Raw genomic sequence first — 19,025 nt, forward strand, 5'->3', positions numbered from 1 at the left:
GTCCTCATACCACTCCAGACCTCGCCCATTTTGTTCTGCTGGAGCTTCCACTCCAGCCTCCTCATTTAGCACAGTTTAGCTTCATGGATCTTCAAGTCGTACTGAATAGCCCTCAGCTCCTCTTTAATACTCCCCTTGAAGGCATTCTTCTTCTGATTCTGAAGGTCTTTAAACTCTTTTGTTACCCACAGTTTATTGTTTGGATAGCAGAAGCTAATGTAGTTAGTTATGCACACTGTAAGTCCATCTATATCCTCTCCATGTGGCTCACAGAGTGCATTCCAGTCGATTGCCTCAAAACAACCCTGCAGTGGCACATAACTGTCCTCTGACCATCTCCTCACTGACCTCATGGTCACAGGTAGCCTTATAACCAGAGGCACATAGCAGGTGGTGAGAAACATCAAGTTGTGATCACATCTTCCCAGAGGTGGGAAGGGGTAGAGCTGTATGCATCCTCCACTTAATGCCATGGTGCTTTTCTCTCTGGTCACATACTAGGTAAATCTGGGGAGTGTTTTGTCCATGGAGACATGATTAAGGTCACCCGAGATTATAATGAGGGCATCCGGGGGTTTAGTCTGCAGACTAGCTATTGTAGTGTTGATGATGTCACATGTCGACGTAGGTTTAGCAGCCGGGGGAATTTGAACAACAAACACAATAGCATTTGACAATTCACGAGGTAAATAATAAGGGCTGAGACCAACAGTTCAATTTCAGAAAAACAGATAAGGTCATTAATGTAAAATCAAAGCTACAGTTTAGAAATTTGTGGTTTAAGAGACACAAACAAAAGAAAAAAATTTCAGCTGTTTTCTAAGTAGACAGACAAGAAAGACAAACAAAGAGTACTTTAGGTGATAAGATGTGCAATGGTACAAGCATTAGAATTAATTGTGAAAATAACCGTGTTGTAGAGCTCCTCAAGTCGATCTACAGTGAGGAAGCAGCTCATCGTCATGCCGTTGTCAATCAGCAGTTTGACAAAACTGACACGGTCCATCACCAGGGCATCCAGCATGGCTTGCTCTAATGAACCCACCTAGATAAAGTCCATCACACGACTATCAGTATGATCATGCAAACAAAAAGAATAACAACCTACAACATTCATCATGTGAAGTAATTACTTCAGTAGTAGGCTTGTAGTTAAACCACAGCTTGCAGTAGTGATTCACTTAGTCAATCTCACCTGCCACTGCTGTCCACACACCAAGATGTTTTTCTTTGCAATATCTGCCCTGTCCCAGCCTAAAGCCATACTTAGCTGGTCTGCAGGACTGGCCTTAGTCCCTGTTCATCATACAGAGCAAAAAACATGTGACAGAATTTACATGTCTTTCTCTCTACTAAAATACATTTTTCACAGCTGACAATTTGACTCATTATAGCAAGAAAAGACCAGGCCTAACATTATGACCGTTAATCAATTAACGTGAACCATGAGGTATTGCCAGCAACCCAGCTTTCACATTACCAAGACTGAAACTTTAAACCTACAGCTTGTGCAGCAATTGTAAATCTTATTAATTATACCATTGGTTTTCCTGTCTCAATGTGTCAAACCAAGAAGAGAAAAAGTACCTTTGAGTGTAGCCGTCAAAATGGCTGCATCAGGTGCCATCTGGTCATCTGACTCTGAGTCAAAGATGGTTATCTGTTGTTCAAAGGAGTATTGAAGTAGTGTGAGTAGTCAATGTGTTGAATCACAGCACACATTTAAAAATGCCATTTTACTTACAGACTCTCTGTGATCCATACATTGCAGAAGGAGATTGTAAAGCTGCAAGACCTCTTCTCTCTCTACCCCAAACACATCTCCAATTCTGACAAGGAAGTCCTCTTTAATGTCTGTATCCAACTGCCTAATGACAATGAACATATGAGTTATACTTGTGACACAACTAGGACTTGCAATAAACAATGACAAATACTTACAATATAACATATTATTTTATACAATTATGGTAATAAAAAACATGCTCAAGCAAACAAAGTGTTGAGAATGACAGGACACCAAAAACCCTATTTTTGTTATGGATGTACTGATTCTGAAATCTGCAATTATATGGCATGTTGTGGCAATTTTTGCTCAAAAATAAACTGATGATCAAAATAGTTGCAGTTAAATTTTCAGTCAACTGACTAATTGATTACTTGGCTTATTTTTTAGCTTTGGACATGTCTGCTTATTCAAAAGTTTCAACATAAAATATGAGAGAACCATTAAAATAAGCATGTTGCTAGCATGAGGATACCAAATAATGTGGATTCATTACATCTATTATTGCCAATCCACTGAGGCAAGCATATACTGTACATACCTGTCAACAGCAGTCTGCTTATGTAAGAAAGCAAGCAGGTCAGCGGCCCTGCCAGATCCCTCAAACACAAACACTGGCACAGGGGGCACACTGCTCACATAATCTAACACTGTGGACACAATGGCTGGACCTCCTTCCACCACCACGCACACCACAGGTACTCCATGGTTTAGCCCTACAAGCAAAACAAGTTGGTGATATAAGATGAAACAAATGAATCCTCTATGCACAAAACACACAGACAAACACAGACTCACTAGGGTGTATCTTCTGTAGCTGAATGTGTTTCTCCAGCCTCCTCCTAAGGCCTTGCTGGCAGCCATGTTTTCCCAGCGTTCCATCATCCACCAATATAAAGTGGGAGTGGAAACCATTCAGACGGGACCTCTTGCTTAAAGGGTTCCCCAGTGGCTGGTAGGGCCTGAACACCTAAATAGTGTTGAAAAACAGTCACATCACAAGTGAATTAACACTAAATTGTAGTACAACATTGCACTATGCTACGAGGTTCCATCCTACAACCAGAAAGAAAATTTTAGTATTTACATCTCTGCCAATAAGGTCAGTGTTGTTGTCAATCACTCCCCACGGTGAGATGCCAACTGTGTTTCTCTTCCTCAGATTGTGGCCCCCATATGTTTTCACTGCATCACCTACATACCTGGATACACCTAGAGAGCATGCAAAGAGCAGATGAATCCACAGTCCAAGTACCATTCAACAGTAAAAATCTAGAAATCAAATTACTAAAACAGGCATAAACTTCAACATGCTGTTGCATAACAATTATTCTCTGTGCAACTGTGAAAAGACAAAGGATGCCAGTCCATTCCACAGTTTAGACCCAGGGGTACCAAGAATGAAAATACTCAAAATCTGACAAATAAACAAACCTACTTATGTTCACAAAGCTAAAGAAAACAAAAAAGAGGTAGTTGTACAACATAAAGACATTAGGGACAACTTTGGGCTTCAGTGTCTTGTCCAGGGACAATTCAATATGTATCCAGGTGGACAAGGAATCAAACCACTTGGTACGTGAACAACTGCTCTACCAACTAAGCTACAGCCGCTCAATTTACAGGCTATTCGAAATTCAGTCATCTGGTAAATGAACATATGTATGCCAAACCATGGATTTTTTAGACTCTTAAGTCTTAACTTCAGTGCTCTAACTGGGGGTGCACATCAAAATATAGCCCAAGAGTAAATGTTGATCAAGAGTAAAAATAAATTCCCCCACCAACAACAACACCACACACAGCTTTTGATACCACTTGCAGCACCTACCTGTGTTAATGCCATCAGTCAGTATCCATGCCCCTGTGCTGCGGGCAGCAGTGATCAGCCCTTTGCTGAAGGCCTGCTTGACCTTAGGGGGCAAGGTAAAGTTTTCTGAGCCTCCCTGGACAATTAGTAATAGCTTGGGTCTTTCCATCTGCCACTCCCTCAGCATCAGCTGGAGCAGCAACTCTGCCTTTGTGTCCACAGCTACACGAGCATACTGGACAGGAGAAACAAATAACTATATCTAGAGTCCATTTTTACTAGTGTGATGGTTCTCACAACTGTTTAAAGTAGGTAAACTTTTTGTCGTAATACTTTTTCTAATGCCTGCTTACATCAGAGCAAACCATAATTTGTTTATACAACCATCAGAAGCCAGTCTTGTTCACTCTAGGACAATAATTTACCTTCATTACAGGGGTTAATCCTTTGTGAAATAAAATGGAATGAGAGCTTTCTTAAATCTTTATGTAACCTGACAAAACAAGCATATTTGTCTTTGGCCTAAAGACACAAATACATACATAGTTAAGAGGCTCACAGACCTTGGCCCGGCAGACCCGGGCGGCAGTGTCCTGAAAGTCTATGGTACCATAGGCATTAGTAGGACTGGCTTTGGTATGGAGCTCTATTGACCAATCCTCTTCCACGTCCTGTTCAGGACCAGGACAGAGGGATATGGGAGCAATGGACTCTTGCCAAGAGTGCTCCCCCATTAGGCGACCACAACAACATCTGGTCAATAAAAAGAATTTCAAATGAAGCTTAAAAGGTAATGGCAGAAATGGTGCTTCATTTCTAATCTTGTGTTATAAATTTCAGTAAGAAGTGAAGAATTAATAGGCTTTAAGGTTTAAAAGCATCTATTAATAATAGCAGCTGTTGTAAAGATAATTGTATTTTAAATCAATTGAAAGTCTTCATCTTAGGAAGACCTAAAAAGAAACTTGAAAAAACAAAAGTCATAATCTATTATGATTTACACCTCTAAATTAACTCACGAGGACATGCTTTATAGCTGCCATCAGGCGTGATGCTCTTATGTTCTAAAAGGAAGAAATGTTGGTGATGGAAACCCAAATTAAAGGTAGGGTCATTCACATTGCATTTACAACTAGCTGACAGGCCACAGGAGGGGAGACAGACCTCCATGTGGCCTATTTAAACCTGGTTGCTACAATTCCTTCTCTTTTCCTGTCTCCCTCCCTTCCTCTTCACCTCCCTTTGTCTTTTGATCTACAGTACATCCCTGTGTTGGGTTGATATAAATCTATAAAAATCACACATATCTCTCCCTGGTTTACAATTATTGTACACTATTACACTTCCAACACTGTTACCACTACCAAATCCTATGTTTACTTTTTTTCATATAGACAAATAAATAAAATAAAATGGGTTTGTATCATTACTTTGAGTGTGGAAAACAAAGGGGTACATCAGGGTTTCAGGGTGGTATACATACAAACATTACCAAACAATTAATAAATTATACCTGATCAAGTTTTGGCATACTTGACATACTGGATTACATCTGTGAAAAACAGGAAATAACACATTATCAAAGAATCTGCATGGTCTCTATTCCTGGAAGTAAGGGCTGAATGCCAAATTCTTCTGCACTCAGAAAAATGTTGTATCCAACCACTGCTGTTAATATTATACTGTGTACTAAATCCTATGTATGCTATGGGCTATTTCTTTGGAGAATCATAAAATGCTGTACTTTAAACACTCATTTGTGCTATCAGATATCAGTTTACTGCACCTGTGTAGATCCCGAGAGGAAGGGATAAACTTCACACACTCTCTCTTGAATAACATGTCCTCAATCCAAGACTTCCGTGCCTGCAATAAGAAGAGAACATTTTTACTCGCAGTACACATATTGTGCAGCAGCTAAGGAAGTTACCCGATAACAAAACACCCTGTACCTTAAAAAATATTAACACTGACCTTCTCTGTGAACATCACTGCAGCGCCTACTAAATCTAGGTCCTTCCACGTCTTACAAAACCAAACGGCACTCTCAAACAAACACCGAGGGGATGTGAGTCAACTTCACAGCGTTTTTTTTCTCCATGCCCCTCCTGGTCTTTTAAGGCCTGTCCTGCTCCTGTGCTCTATTTCCCAGCCAGATGTAACAATGGACTAACTGAGCAGCACTGTTCATGGGAAACATACAAACATCTCCTTCCTGAGGTTACTTCACATGGTTGGGAAGCGGGTGTGCTCCCTCCCTGGATTTACTCTGTAAACACTAAGCAAGGTCTTAAGTTATAATAGCTTGTTTTACCAATAAATGTCTTTGAACGCCAGAACACGCTGCAGCTGCAGTGTCAGAATTGGCATAACTAAAAAAATATCAGTGTGTTGCCTTAAGGACCCTGTACTCTACATGGTAATTTTGCATACACAGTTAATTTTAGCTGTACAATTTTATGGCAACATAAAAGGTGAATACTATTCCATAAGGTGTTATGTGGGTGATGCTGTTCTGCATGAGACATCATCTTCCTTGATAATGTGACAAAATTTTGTGTTGTGTTTTGATGAATCACCAATTTTTTGTTTACAGGGTTATAATGTTGTTAAAAATTGTAACTGCCCTCAGCCCGTTGTAGTTGTGTACAAAGTTTTTCAAAAATGTAAATTGAGACATTGCGAATGAACAGGATCCTGAAGCATAAATCTTACATTTGAAAAGATGGTATTTACGTTTTACACAGTTTTTTAATTTTGAGTACTTTGCTGGATCCTTTACTTTTACACCACTACAGTTGAGAGGTCATTTTACTTTTCACTCCACTACATTTAAGTCAGTAACTTATGCTAATTATCGCTTCAAGCTAAGTAATGTTATAATTTTGTTATGATTGTAGACTCCAGTAAGCTGCCGCTAGTTTAGTTTTTCAGCTTGTTAGCTAACTTACATGAAATTTAGCCAGCATGGGTTGACTAACGTTAACATTAAACGCAGAGCAAAAGTTGACCAACGTTGCTAATGATGGCTAATAAGTAACTTAAATACATGCGCCAGGTTTTGGAACTCATTAAGAACACAGGTAACGCTTTTGTTATTTGTATGTAGTCGCTGAACACGAGCAGGATCAATACTTATTTAACTTACCATTGTACAGGTTTGCTAAAAAAAACGTGTTACATGTACGACTCTTATCAGAAACCTTCAGACAAATCCCATCATTACTCCTCTGACAGGGACCGACTGCCCTTTCCTCAGAAGCTGGTCCAAAGGGCACGAAGAGCCTTTCCCTTTTCAAGAATCCTGCAGTTCACCACCTCTTCGTTACACCACATTCAGGACTGTGTAGTCCACTAAACTGGCAACACAGGGCAGAGGTTCCACTACGCCCCATTGCTAGTAATTGGTGGAAGTAGGCTGGTATGTTTATGTCGAACCTCTTCAGCACATGTTGTAAAAGAGGATATAATCTAGAAACTGCAAGACTTGGATGGCAGTGAGTGGGGCACATTGTTTCTTTCTAGAACACAATGATAAGGAAACGTTAATATTTGTAACATTTTATTGACTAAAGTCTTTATAGTTGGTGTATGTTATTTGCTAACACACGTCCCTCTGTAACTTAACAAATTATATTTAAGGACAACTTTACACTCTGTAACTCAAATTGCAGCATCTGAAAGATAATTCACAGTAAACAAATATGGGGGGGGAAAAATCTAAAGCATTGAAAAGTTTTGCTGTTAATGCAAATAACAGACTGGAAGTGACATGTATGAAAAACATGAATAACATGTAATAAAACTGCTAGTGTAGCATAAACTAAAGGCTTTTTATTATACATTTTACCTCCCACTTCCTCGACAACTCTGACCCAGGTTATCATACTCAATTCCAAAGACATTATGAACATCTCTTTATGAAACAAAAAGTTTGTAAGGATCCAGGATAGAAAAATATCAATTGTCGCTGTGGTACATTAGAAAAAAAACTTGAAACAGTTTGTTTTTTTAAAGGAATTTGACAGCTTTAAGATAGATGGGATCCCTTTGCAGCAGTTTACAGAAACTTCATCACAGTTATAGTCACCACTGTGTCTTGGCACAGTGCATCGAAATCTTACTCACTCACTTATAACAGCCTGTGTGAGTCTGACGGGGCTACACTGACAGTCAGGTGCAACCTCAGATTGCTGCGCCTCACTTGGATGCTTTTCAAGCAACCTTTTTGTGCTTTTGTTGTGTCCATTTGATGAACAGCATCACATTTTCAGTCTCGTGTTTGGGTGCTGCTCACAGCTCCAGTGGGGAACAGACTTGGCTCACTGCATCTCATCTTCGGTTCTCCATTGCTTCAGAAGTAATGTCTTCGATCTGTCTTGTCTTCAATTTGGGAATGGCCGTTGGCATCTTCCAGCAGCGAAAGGTCAAGCTCAGGCAGTGGGACCCTCCAATACTGGAAGGAGTTGTAAGGCCAGTCTTCAGTGTTTGTGTCTAAGTCAGCCTGCAAAGAGTGAGAAGGATGGACTTAGCTTGAGTAACTCGCACATTAACAAATTTAAATGGGCTGCCCCAGATAGAATCAAATTCTGGACACGTGAAATGAAATCAGCCATGTCTTAGCCACTCAGACACTTGGACAGTGGGGAGAGCTATTTGATGCGTAAAAAGGGACATCTAGTGGACGTTCACAGAAGCTACATTACAATTATGTTCTATATACACTTCTACTCCTGCTTTATGGTAAATGACTTACTTGTACATCAGGTTTAACACTCACAGCCTCGGAGCCCGCGCCTTCCTCTCGAGCTCGTTTCTTGGGACTTGTTAATGTGTTGGAGCTTCGACGGTCTTGGGGATTTCCGGAAATCTGCACCGACAAAACATTTCCTGCGTGCTTTCTGATGTCGCAGTGAGTGGTCTTGATATGAGGACCTCCTGCTGCTTCCTCACACTCTGGCTCTTCGACATAGTACGGCCTCTTTCTGCAGCGTCTGCCCAACAACGACAGCAGGGACGGCGGATTTAGGTTCCCACCCACGATGGGCCCCACGCTCTGTAGCTGCATGTCAACACTACAAAGTGAACGGTAACATCTTTTGGAGGGAGAGTCGTGGGGCAAGACGTCTTCGGCGCACCTCTTTGCCATGACTGTCAGCTCAGCAATAAACTACCAACACGTAGTATCTCGACACGGGGACTAGCTATTTGTTATCGCCAATGCGGAGCATGGATGTGTTAGTCTTTGCACACTTCAATTGGAAAACATTGGACACCGGTAGTAATCTTGTTGAGAGGCAGTCTTGCTATCCAATCAGATGACAGCCCTGCTGTTTATCCCCGCCCAGAGTGTCCACACTTCCTGTGGCGGGTACATTCGTGCTGCTTCCATGTTGGTATTTAATAACAGATGTTACTGTAATCAAGCTTTTTCACTGAAGCTTTCCTTTTGTATCTTAAAGCAGGTCTCGCCGTCCTCCACCCTGACTGAGTGCTCGTGTTGCTCTTTCCTCATTCCAAAACACAGTCTTGGCTTAATGTTAATAGGTGTTACCAATTTAGCAATAAATCATGTAGATTATTAAAGTATTTATTTACTTTATAAAAAAACAAGCTTGCCCGCATTGAACAATTTATTAAAACAATCCTCTTTTTGTGAAGGAACCCTGATTGAACACGCTCTGGACCTTTTGCCATGTTTGTTTAAGACAATGTGTTCAACCTCAGCATTGCAAAAATAAATATGGGCCTACAGCTGAATTTGTGTATGTTGGTCGATCTTTTGGTAGAATGATTTGTAGCATACATGGTAAAACTATGGAGAACAATTAACAATTTTAAGATATTTTATTCCAAAAGTGGATCAAAATCATTCAACAAATTTATAGCATTTTGTTGAAATGTGTTTTGATTACGTTTTCAAAAGTGACTCATCAATGCAAATGAATAGATGTAGTTCTTGGCACCAAAAAAAGATTTCAACAGCAGACGTTCACATTAAGTTTTCTTTCACACACCCACACACACACCCACACACACACACACACACCCACACACACACACCTTTGTATAGCTGTGATGACACAATGCATTCTCTAGCCCTTCATCCTAACCCGAAGACAGTTTCTAACCCTCAAACAGTCCTTTGAAATTGTGCCATACTTTCATCTGAATAAAATCTGTCTAAACAAAGTAATAAAGATGTGCTTGCGCACACACAGACACTCACACAAACAAACACACACACAGGCAGTGAGAATCATTGAGGATATACATGAATAAGACTGCAGACTTTAGTAGTTAAAATAATCTCACCAGGGGTCATGATATAGAAGTATGAGATTTAGATGTTTTTAGGGTTTTAAATAGTGCTGCAAAATTCAATATTGCGTTCTGCGAGGTGCTTAATCCAGTTCCACAAAAAGACAGAGCATATGGAGTTAGGCACAATTCTCCACAATATGCATCATAAAAAATATAAATGAACAATTAAAATAAAATAAAAATGTATGTGCACTAATTGTTTCCTCTTGCGAGTCCAGCCTTCTCATAGCCCATGTGTCTAAACATCCAAGTTTACTGTTTTTGTTAAAGAATTTCCTGTCACGTCAGGCTGTAAGTGCTCTCTCGCCGTGGTGACTTAGCAGCCGGTGGAGAACCCGACTGTTGTTCATCCTCTACATTGTACAGATCTGCAGGTTTCCGTGCCACAAAGAAGACACAATCGTAAACGTATCGCAACATGGAACGGTCGTTCTCTGTGTAGGTGGTCTGCATCGACTCTTTCTCTACCTGCCAGTGAAAATGTGAATACTACTTTACCACCAGAACAAGATTTCTAAAAAGACAAATCATGTTAAGCAATGAATATAAATTAAAGTTTTACCTCAATATGGAAGCCAAATTTAACCATTGCTGATTTAATGTCTTCATAGCTAAGTTCAACTGAGAGCTCATTGGCCATGTTCTCAAAGTGATACAGCAGGGGACCTATAGAAACATTAAAGATATAAACTTTGAGATATATGTGCAGGTTATGTAGTCATCTGAGGTATTTTGTTACCCAGTAGATTTGAATTGTACCTCACCAACAAAAACTGACTCACCCAGATTGATCCACACTCCACCTGGCTTCAGAATCTTCCAAATGGTCTCTACATACTCTATGACATTATGAGCTGTGTCAATAAAGAAGCAGGTAGCTACACAGTCCCAGGAGTCTGACAGAAAGAGATAATATAGTATAGCAGAATCACTTTTTATTTATGTTGCTAAGGCACACAAAGGGGCAAAATACAGCCAGACAACTGTCTCTGCCTAAAGCATAAATAAAATTAATTCTTGCAGTAGACTCCAAGAGGAACAAATTATTACACGAAACTGCATAACGTGGGAATATTTCTCTCTTCCGAGTCTTACACACAAAGACTCACAAAGGTTTTACTTACCAGAATCAACATAGACCTCCACAAAGTCCCCTGCTACCATGGAAAAATCTGAATTTATTGGCAAACTCTGAGGGTTGACATCGGGGAATCTTATTGGTCGTGTCTGGTCAGATGATTTCTTGTTGTTGCTAAACTGGTGGATCCAAGGGTACAGGGTCAGAGCGTTCACCTTTTCACACCTAAATGGAACAGTCCAAATATATGAAAATGGGAGCCTAAAACCAGTATTCTGCAGAGTATGATGGTGTGTCACTAATTTATGTATCTTGATTCCTTTTTTGATCACTTGCACGTACATATAGAATTACAAAATGAAACTAATTAATGCACTGTTTCAAATAACTTCAATAAGCAAGAAAATACATAGGTGTTGTATAACATAGCTGGAGTCAGAGTGTTATTGTCCATGTATACTGTACCTATTAAGAACAAAGTTTGAGGAGAAGAGCATGAAGAGGCTCCATTCATTGCCCTGGCATGTATAACCCAGCCGAGCTATCTCCCAGGCTAGACGACCAAGCCCAGCACCCGGAACCAGCACGCTCACCTTAGACACATCACTGACATAATAAAATGCACGTATCACATGGAAAACATTGACTAGGTCACATATTCAGAATTATTACATGGTGCTTAAACCATAGAACATCAAAAAGATATTAATCATCTAACCATAATTTTTGTTTATTCTATTCTATGTATGCCAGTGTGAAATATGCAGCATGGCACTGTTCTCTTTTTCGCATGCGTCTAGTTTAGGGAAGCATGTTTGTTTCCTACTATTGTTCATCTGGGAAGAGTCTTTGGATCTCTTGGATGATAGGCTTGTAGGAGGTGTCCCTTTCACCCTGGCCCACCTCACTCCAGTCCCTGACAAACTGCTTTATGGTGGACTTAAGCTTGTCCATGTCAAACGTAGAGGTTGGGCGCACCTTCCTTGGATCTTCCTTGGAGGTAGAACAAAGATGGACACATCTATATAAATGCTTCAAGTAACACACAATAGCCATCTGTAACACTGTACAAAGTAGCCATATGCAGTCTTGGATCTGTCAGCTAACTATTTATGTACATTAAACTACCTAGTTTGAATCAAGCCTTACCCTCTCACCATACTCTATGTTCTCAAACATATGGAGGCTGTTTTGAACAATGGCATGCAGGACCTCCTGGTTGTGTTCAGCACAATGCCTGATCTGAGCCAAGTTAGGCAAAACACCTGGAAGCAAATTCTGGTGATGCTGTGGTAGGCTCCAAAACTGACGCTCAGCACGGTTGGCTTGTTCTTGGACATGGAACCTGAGAGCAAAGTGTTCACATCAAAACACATCTGAGAAAATGTAGCCATATTGCCTCATTTTAAATGTTGGGCATGGGTGTAATGCTTTGAACAAGGGATTGTATGATATTTACTGTTTTCATTGGATTCAATGACATTGCGAAATTATTTTATTTCTCTCTTAAGTCTGTCTTGACTTGTAAGTAGGCTTGCTGTAGGGAGATGGGAAGATGGACCATGGGAAAGTGGTGCCATGAGAGGAGCTAAAGTCAGAAATGTAGCAAATTAATTTAGAGAAACTTGGCTAAATGCAAGTCAATCAAGATTTAAACAAAGCCGAACTATCACAGTTAGCATTTTGTCATGCAGACCTAGCTAGTTGTCCGTCCTTTGGTATTAATTTTTGAACAGAGTTTAATGACACATTCTGTCGTCCAATTCGTACAATATTGTTAAGATTTATACCTGTAATATCTGAAAGCATCGATTATTCTCCAGAAATGCTTCCTCTCGAGTCGGGCTTCTTCCTCGGGACTGTACTTTATTTTTTCTTTGCGAAAATATGGTCCATCTTGCAATTCACCCCCTTCCGTTTCGGCCATGTCTGAAACAAACTTAGAGCCGTCCAATCAACGCCAGCAAGTTCTTGTTCGTGGGCATTTTATTTTAAGCAGAACAGACTTTTCATGGTGCCGGGTGCTGCCACCTATAGGTCCGATACAGAATATGAAGCGCAAAAGTGACTAAATGATTAACATTCGAACACTACTCACAGTAGATTATACTAATTATGAGGACATATAAAAACATAACAAAATACACACATAACAATTCTTAACCATTTTAAACTGTTTCACAAGCGAGCTACATGGACACAATGCTATGTCTGAATAGGGTTTCATCCTGTCCTGAAAAGTTTCAAAAGGTTTTTTGGTCCCCTTTATTTTGTTGTGGATTTATTTTGATATTTAAATTGGTAAAAACACAATTTTGCCAATTTTACAACGCACTAACCATTCTTTATTTTTGTAAATGTTTACCATAACAATAAGAGATCTAATTTTAAAACATCCAGACTCTTTACTGTGGCGGACGAAATTGGGGTTATTTGCACCCTGATTACTTTTATTTTCTTCAGTCTAAAACTTGACTATATCCCACTTATGGTTAACTAAACTGAATGGACATAATTTAAAATGATACCCACAGTTTGGAGTAGTGCTGTGTAACTGGACAAAAAGGCCAGTTACTCAGTGACTTTGGCCATCTCTCTACCCAAGGACCTTTACCACAGAGCGTCACATGTTTTCTGTAGCTATGGGAAAACAAAAAAGATTAAGAACAAACTCAGCAGCAATAAGTTAGTCATTCGTTAATGAAAGACATATGAAAGCCTGCTTAGAGTTTCATAAATGAGATTTAAAGGACTCTGAGGACATGACATAGGATATTTTCTGGTCTAATTAGACAAACACTGAAACCTTTGGGCAGAAATCTGACCACTATTTCAACTACCATCCACACTGTGAAGCATGTGGGTGGTACCATCAGCCTGTTAGGGGAATTCCTTAGTCTCAGGAACACAGAAGTGGGACAAATGCAGCTGAGATGCTTGAAGCTGCAACTGCCAAAGAGAGTTCCACAAAGTACCAAGTTATGAATCTGAGATATTTAAGATGTTAATGTTTTTATTTTGGCATTATAGGTCATTGAGCATTGGCTTGCCTGTTAATTATGCAACAATGCTGTAATTTCAGAAATACAGCAAAAGCCTTAGAGACTATATATTACAAGTATGTATAGAAATTCCTCTGCGCTTTTACTGTAGTTACTTACTTTTATGGTACCTTTTAACAAATATTTTAGCCTATAGTATAATGATAATCAAATTCTAATAAAAATGCTTATTGACTGTATGTTGCCCATAAAAAACACTGTTTACAAACTGTTTACAATGCACAATTAGAAAACAGGAGACAACAGAACAAATATTTTAGTATTTAAGTATTTAATGTGTGATGTTCAGCTTGAGCCATCAAATGATTTGGCCGTCATTGGTTTGGATTGACGATCTTGCCAAAGAAGAGCATGTTTTCTGTTTTGCATTCAATGACGGCAACAATGAATGGATGGTTGAACTTCAAGACACCTGGGTGATGGTAGGACAACGGTAGGATGCCAATGCCTGTGGCACCTGCAGCTGTGGCTCCGACCTCATCAACATCCAGAGTAGCCTGGTGCACAACCTAAAGTCCAATGGAGTGAGAGGAAAGGTGGATGGAATATACAACGGCAATTATGTGAAATAACATACAGAAAGAACTGTCCTTACCTCTGAGACTGCCACTTTTTGCCCTGGTGAGATGCCACTAAGATCTGCTCTATCACCAAATATGTCTGTTATTCCCATTTCAGTCAACACGTTATTCAGCTTGTAGTAAGTCTTGATTGAAAACTTTGGAACATATATTTGATATTTCCTAAAAAGGGTAAATAAACAAACAAGCAATGATTGATGAGTGACTGGTGACACTAAGAAGTGATGTGACAGCACACAAGAAGTAATTAAAATATTAATTAAAGTAACTATTTGAAATTGGCAAATGAATCAATCTTGACTCTTGAATCAGAGAAATTGAAGAAGGCCTGAAAGGTTTGTATCATAATGTGATGCATTATAAAGTGAGAGAGCTCTGTTAATTTGTGTTCTTAAGTTATTATAAATGATTTATAAAGTTAGATGTGTTTATATAGTTAGATAGTCTGTTACTTTCACAATCAATTAATGGCCATTAGATTGGTGGGTTAACTTATTAACTTATAACTTAAACTATTATATTGTTTTGCTTTAAATTTTTGAGTTTTCCCACTGGTTCTTTTTTACAGGGTAAAATATTTTAGGGTGATTTTAGATTTTCCTAACCTAAACTTCTTCCACTTGAGCCACTTAGTTATGTGGCCAGGGGAAATGGCATTCTCCAGAGTTGCCATGTTGTCGGGCAACAGCAGCAGCATGGAGTAAGAGCTGTTGAAGGGAAGATGGAGGACTGATGTGTTAATTGCCTTGTCAAAATAGACTCCCAAAGTTTTCTTCATGCTCATCATCTGAACTTGAACCTGAACACAAGGAGTTCTATTGTTAAAAGGTGTAAGGTAAATATTTATTTCATTTTCCATTCTGAAAAATATTACCACTATGAACCTTGGTGTTCTCATCCACATTGAACTCGTCCTCTTGGGTCAGCCCAGGATCAAATGGAGTTGCCCACTTTCCTGTTTAACATCATGAGTAGAAACAACAGTTGATACATCAAACTTAAAGGTGTGACCACAGAATGAAGGTGAGTCGGAGCAGACCTCATCTTATTTGACCTTTTACCTTTGTAGTAGACGTAGCTGATGAGATACATAAGCGTGCTTGGATCCAGGTGGTCGACCAGCTTGTCTATCTTCCCATTGGTCTTCTCTGCAATGTAATTATTAATGGTATTGGTGCTGTCTGTGGTTTTGGCAAAGTCAACATTAAACCCTTCTGCCAAATAGGACTGCTTCAAGGTTTCCAGGAATTCAGGCTGTGGCTTGAAGAGGTTATCCAGAAATATGGCAGTGCCTTCAGCGCAGTCTTCATGATTCGTCTTGTTTGCCCTTTCAAGGATTGTACTGAAGGCCTGATCAACATCTGTTTGCGTCAGCACAGAGCCATTGAAACCCAGACCACTGAACAGCTGTTGGTGGGTCTCCCCCCTTGCTCCTACGGACAAGGCAGCCAAAGCCAGAGAAACACTAGCTGGTGAGAAAAAGATGTTCTTGCCTTGGGAGTCGGGTTGAGCTGCTAACTTCTTGTACAGCCTGTAGGCAAACCCTTTGTTAGCTGCGGTCACCAGTGAGACTGCGCTGGCTGTCGAGCTGCTGTCAAGTGCAGTGTCTTGGCCTGCTGTATCACTGACAGTGGCATGGGCTCTCCCCGCACAGACTAGTGCTGATAAGAGCCAGATACCCACGGCTGCGTGCCTCATGATAAACTGAGACAAAAGTGCAACACTGTTATTTAGATTGCACAATGTTTGCTAGAAGTTATTCGGTCACATTTTCTACAGACTTCTGTTCCCTTTTTTTTTTTTCACCCTAAAATCTGAATCAGTTGCGTGTTGTTGGGTTTTACTGTTACTTCACATTTAGCAATGATGATTTAAGGTCCAAAGAAATACATTAGTCCTCATGCAAAATTTCAGGGGCTTTAATTTTGAATTCCTTATATTTTAACAATACAATCAGACGATTCTACAAACATCAATATTCATTGTTACACATAACTGAACAGTGAATTCTATTGACAAATACATATTCTATATATGAACATTTTCTAAAAGTAATTCATATGAGCTCCCTGATTGTTTTTAGTCACTTACCTTCTTTTAGCTAGAGCTTGTAGTATGTCTCATTAACCACAGGCACTGAAAAACAGGGAGACCTCCCTTTTATAAATTTGATCAAATCAGCTGAACTTTGATCTTATTTGTTTGGCCTAAGTATTTGTTTTGTATAATGATTACTGTCAACCCACAGCATCAACATGAGAGGATACCTTAATTGTGTAATTAGAGAGGAAAATTTTAAAAGCTAAACAGTAACATGTACATGAAATGCTGATGATTATTACTGGCTCTTGTCCGTACTGTGTAATTTTCAAAAACACATTTAATGCTTTAATATTCGATCGCCAGACATTCATGAAAGCTGTAACAACTTCATGTTTTGTAAATTACCCAATAATTAACACAATGATTATGATCAGATATTGTTAGATCTATTTGCAAAAATCAATAGTATATAAATAAAAATACATGTTGAATAAAATCACTGCATTCCAATCCTGTGGAGAAAAACTGAGCTATCTACAGTATATGTTTCCTTAGAAACCCATGGCTAAGCAGTAATGGCAAAATATCAAACAGGCTTCAGTGATGTGGGCCAAAGAGCTGGCCATCCAGTTTTATAAGCTGTCGGAGGAACCCCCGATTAGGGATCACACCCCGGTTTTCTTTCACAGCACAAATAGCCTCCACAAGAGTAAGATGATGCTTCAGCATCAGATAAGCCAGCACCAAGGTGGCAGAGCGGCTCACTCCTACATGACAGTTCACCAACACCTTCCCTAAAAATGAAGGAATTACAATGCAAGGTTAACTTCCACACAGACACAAAGACTACTTGCCTTTATTTGGTGTTTATCTTTCTTCTTTTTCCCCCAACCTTACCTCCTCTGCTTAGAGCTCTGTGGATAAAATCTGCTGCTGCATGGAAGTTGACACTCATATCGAACTCACAGGAGTCATGCGCCTCTATGCCCATGTAGGTGATCTTCATGCTGTGATACATATCTGGCTTTCCTCTGTGTTTACTGTGAGCTGCATTCAGGATGTGAGTGAATTGATGTTTGGATAACTCCACCCGGTTCTCTGCACTGCGTCTAAAAAGCAGAAAGCTCTGTATTCACCAAAAGCATCTGATATTTAGTGAAGCAAAAAGCTTGCATGCGGGTTTTTTTTTTTTTTTGTTTTTTTTTAACACAAAAAGTAATAATCTAAGTAATAATCAGAAAACAAGACATGCAAGTTATTGGACAACTGCTTTCATGCCTAGGCAGCTGTAGTTTAAACATGTAGAATGTAACTTCTGGGATCTTAAATTGCTCATTCTACATCAAATGTGTTAATTGACTTACAGTATGTGCTGTTCCTCTGGAACAAACAACATATAAAAATAAAACGTACAATAAAGGGCATAAAAGATACAAAGCCACGCATCATTTTTGTCAGGGGCTTTAACCCAAAAAGAAAAAAAATAGATACTTACTGGTCACCAATGTAAAGCCTAGGCCACACTTCATCTGCATGGCTAATGAGGGCTTTGCCAGTGAATAGGAGTCTTTCCAACTCAAACACTGCTAAGGCAGGTGAACTCATGTCGATTTCCACTTTCCTAGCAGGTTTATCATTCCAGGACGCAGGAAGTTTGGCTCTATAGGACATTGCTTTTCTGTTCAGGGTTCAAGAGGATCTTTTAGGTGACAGTTTTACATTTTATAAACTAGTCTTAACTACTCCAAAATATAAATACTTAAACACAAAAGCTGTAGCAGATTGTTAGTAATACCTCGCCCTGTATATGGCTTCACTTCAAAAGAAGCCAGTAAGAAATGTTTCGCAAGCACAATCATGGCGTCAAAAGGAGAAGAATTAGTAACAATTCATTTTAGTTTTAGTGTTCCTGGCCTCAGTTTTACTCACCACTGGGTCTCCAAAGTGTTGTCAGGCGATTTGACCCTGGATTTAAATCTAGCCTGTGTGCCTCAAGCCTTCAGGGGCTTGTATTATGCTTTTGCTTCAAAATAGCTCTCTATTTAAAGATCTGAATGCTAGCTGGCTGATGTAGGTAGTGTTGTCCCAAGCACAGTTTCTACTGGAAAACAAAGAAACATCGTTTGATCAGGCATTAAAAATATACCCTCTTTAATTTATAAATGATTTTACTTACTGAATAATTTTACTATTTATCAGGCAAAGATTCCCATATTGTGTTGCAAAAATGCATTACACCCTCAAACTGTCCAGTTGTTCTCCATCTAAACAGAAAAATGAACACGACATTTGTTTTCCATGCAAAGTTTGTGATCTTATTTTTATTATTTTTCAAATGATC

The 19,025-nt window shown here is 39.4% G+C and overlaps 5 protein-coding genes across 16 annotated transcripts in view; all 5 read right to left on the bottom strand.

The window, feature by feature from the left end:
• trpm6 (transient receptor potential cation channel, subfamily M, member 6) overlaps window positions 1-6,973 on the bottom strand; it is a 21,569-nt gene extending 14,596 nt beyond the window's left edge. Inside the window, exons 1-12 of one of the 11 annotated variants that reach the window (XM_067520178.1) lie at window positions 6,745-6,952; window positions 5,383-5,462; window positions 5,110-5,148; window positions 4,139-4,349; window positions 3,618-3,831; window positions 2,874-2,998; window positions 2,585-2,756; window positions 2,328-2,502; window positions 1,745-1,868; window positions 1,588-1,660; window positions 1,196-1,296; window positions 911-1,045 (exon numbers count right to left, since the gene is read on the bottom strand). In XM_067520178.1, the coding sequence (XP_067376279.1) occupies window positions 911-1,045; window positions 1,196-1,296; window positions 1,588-1,660; window positions 1,745-1,868; window positions 2,328-2,502; window positions 2,585-2,756; window positions 2,874-2,998; window positions 3,618-3,831; window positions 4,139-4,349; window positions 5,110-5,148; window positions 5,383-5,462; window positions 6,745-6,747 (1,452 nt within the window). In that variant the 5' untranslated portion in view covers window positions 6,748-6,952. Of the gene's footprint in view, window positions 1-910; window positions 1,046-1,195; window positions 1,297-1,587; window positions 1,661-1,744; window positions 1,869-2,327; window positions 2,503-2,584; window positions 2,757-2,873; window positions 2,999-3,617; window positions 3,832-4,138; window positions 4,350-5,109; window positions 5,149-5,382 lie in introns of all 11 variants that reach the window. The other 10 variants (XM_067520175.1, XM_067520174.1, XM_067520173.1 and 7 more) reach the window with 10 other exon arrangements.
• A 172-nt stretch (window positions 6,974-7,145) lies between these two features.
• Window positions 7,146-9,035, bottom strand: wu:fa19b12 (uncharacterized protein LOC560551 homolog). Its single transcript, XM_067520193.1, has 2 exons — window positions 8,353-9,035; window positions 7,146-8,100 (listed from the first exon to the last, which is right to left on the bottom strand). Exons 1-2 carry the CDS (start codon window positions 8,743-8,745, stop codon window positions 7,951-7,953), a joined length of 543 nt encoding a protein of 180 aa, XP_067376294.1. The 5' UTR covers window positions 8,746-9,035; the 3' UTR covers window positions 7,146-7,950.
• A 389-nt stretch (window positions 9,036-9,424) lies between these two features.
• carnmt1 (carnosine N-methyltransferase 1) lies at window positions 9,425-12,949 on the bottom strand. Of its 2 annotated transcripts, XM_067520189.1 has the most exons (9): window positions 12,789-12,927; window positions 12,458-12,586; window positions 12,148-12,343; window positions 11,825-11,991; window positions 11,464-11,604; window positions 11,045-11,223; window positions 10,703-10,816; window positions 10,483-10,586; window positions 9,425-10,388 (listed from the first exon to the last, which is right to left on the bottom strand). In XM_067520189.1, exons 3-9 carry the CDS (start codon window positions 12,175-12,177, stop codon window positions 10,200-10,202), a joined length of 924 nt encoding a protein of 307 aa, XP_067376290.1. In that variant the 5' UTR covers window positions 12,178-12,343; window positions 12,458-12,586; window positions 12,789-12,927; the 3' UTR covers window positions 9,425-10,199. The 2 variants fall into 2 exon arrangements, with proteins under 2 accessions (XP_067376290.1, XP_067376289.1); XM_067520188.1 differs by lacking the exon at window positions 12,458-12,586 and having other exon boundaries at window positions 12,789-12,949.
• A 1,365-nt stretch (window positions 12,950-14,314) lies between these two features.
• On the bottom strand, window positions 14,315-16,872 carry LOC137135711 (serpin A3-5-like). Its single transcript, XM_067520186.1, has 6 exons — window positions 16,733-16,872; window positions 15,703-16,345; window positions 15,526-15,596; window positions 15,247-15,440; window positions 14,656-14,803; window positions 14,315-14,569 (listed from the first exon to the last, which is right to left on the bottom strand). The coding sequence occupies exons 2-6, from the start codon at window positions 16,337-16,339 to the stop codon at window positions 14,375-14,377; spliced, it is 1,245 nt and encodes a 414-aa protein (XP_067376287.1). The 5' UTR covers window positions 16,340-16,345; window positions 16,733-16,872; the 3' UTR covers window positions 14,315-14,374.
• A 409-nt stretch (window positions 16,873-17,281) lies between these two features.
• On the bottom strand, window positions 17,282-18,999 carry LOC137135715 (dual specificity protein phosphatase 26-like). Its single transcript, XM_067520192.1, has 5 exons — window positions 18,861-18,999; window positions 18,614-18,785; window positions 18,180-18,362; window positions 17,582-17,793; window positions 17,282-17,478 (listed from the first exon to the last, which is right to left on the bottom strand). Exons 3-5 carry the CDS (start codon window positions 18,353-18,355, stop codon window positions 17,282-17,284), a joined length of 585 nt encoding a protein of 194 aa, XP_067376293.1. The 5' UTR covers window positions 18,356-18,362; window positions 18,614-18,785; window positions 18,861-18,999.
• Between the last annotated feature and the right edge of the window lie 26 nt (window positions 19,000-19,025).

This window comes from Channa argus, chromosome 11, assembly GCF_033026475.1.
Source record: "Channa argus isolate prfri chromosome 11, Channa argus male v1.0, whole genome shotgun sequence".
Classification (NCBI taxonomy): domain Eukaryota; kingdom Metazoa; phylum Chordata; class Actinopteri; order Anabantiformes; family Channidae; genus Channa; species Channa argus.

What these genes read in the sequence shown, in the direction of transcription:
- LOC137135711 (XM_067520186.1), bottom strand. Translation starts at nt 16,339, where the DNA reads ATGAGGCACGCAGCCGTGGGTATCTGGCTCTTATCAGCACTAGTCTGT. An exon ending in CAGCTACGTCTACTACAAAG is followed by an intron (nt 15,597 to 15,702) that starts GTAAAAGGTCAA and finishes GATGTTAAACAG; the next exon opens with GAAAGTGGGCAACTCCATTT. An exon ending in AAAAAGTGGCAGTCTCAGAG is followed by an intron (nt 14,570 to 14,655) that starts GTAAGGACAGTT and finishes ATTGGACTTTAG; the next exon opens with GTTGTGCACCAGGCTACTCT.
- carnmt1 (XM_067520188.1), bottom strand. Translation starts at nt 12,925, where the DNA reads ATGGCCGAAACGGAAGGGGGTGAATTGCAAGATGGACCATATTTTCGC. An exon ending in GATGCTTTCAGATATTACAG is followed by an intron (nt 12,344 to 12,788) that starts GTATAAATCTTA and finishes CTTTGCTCTCAG; the next exon opens with GTTCCATGTCCAAGAACAAG. An exon ending in TCAAACTTTGTTCTTAATAG is followed by an intron (nt 11,224 to 11,463) that starts GTACAGTATACA and finishes TGTTCCATTTAG; the next exon opens with GTGTGAAAAGGTGAACGCTC.
- LOC137135715 (XM_067520192.1), bottom strand. Translation starts at nt 18,355, where the DNA reads ATGTCCTATAGAGCCAAACTTCCTGCGTCCTGGAATGATAAACCTGCT. An exon ending in AGGCTTTACATTGGTGACCA is followed by an intron (nt 17,794 to 18,179) that starts GTAAGTATCTAT and finishes TCTGCTTTTTAG; the next exon opens with ACGCAGTGCAGAGAACCGGG. An exon ending in CAGAGCTCTAAGCAGAGGAG is followed by an intron (nt 17,479 to 17,581) that starts GTAAGGTTGGGG and finishes CTTCATTTTTAG; the next exon opens with GGAAGGTGTTGGTGAACTGT.
- wu:fa19b12 (XM_067520193.1), bottom strand. Translation starts at nt 8,745, where the DNA reads ATGGCAAAGAGGTGCGCCGAAGACGTCTTGCCCCACGACTCTCCCTCC. An exon ending in GTGTTAAACCTGATGTACAA is followed by an intron (nt 8,101 to 8,352) that starts GTAAGTCATTTA and finishes CACTCTTTGCAG; the next exon opens with GCTGACTTAGACACAAACAC.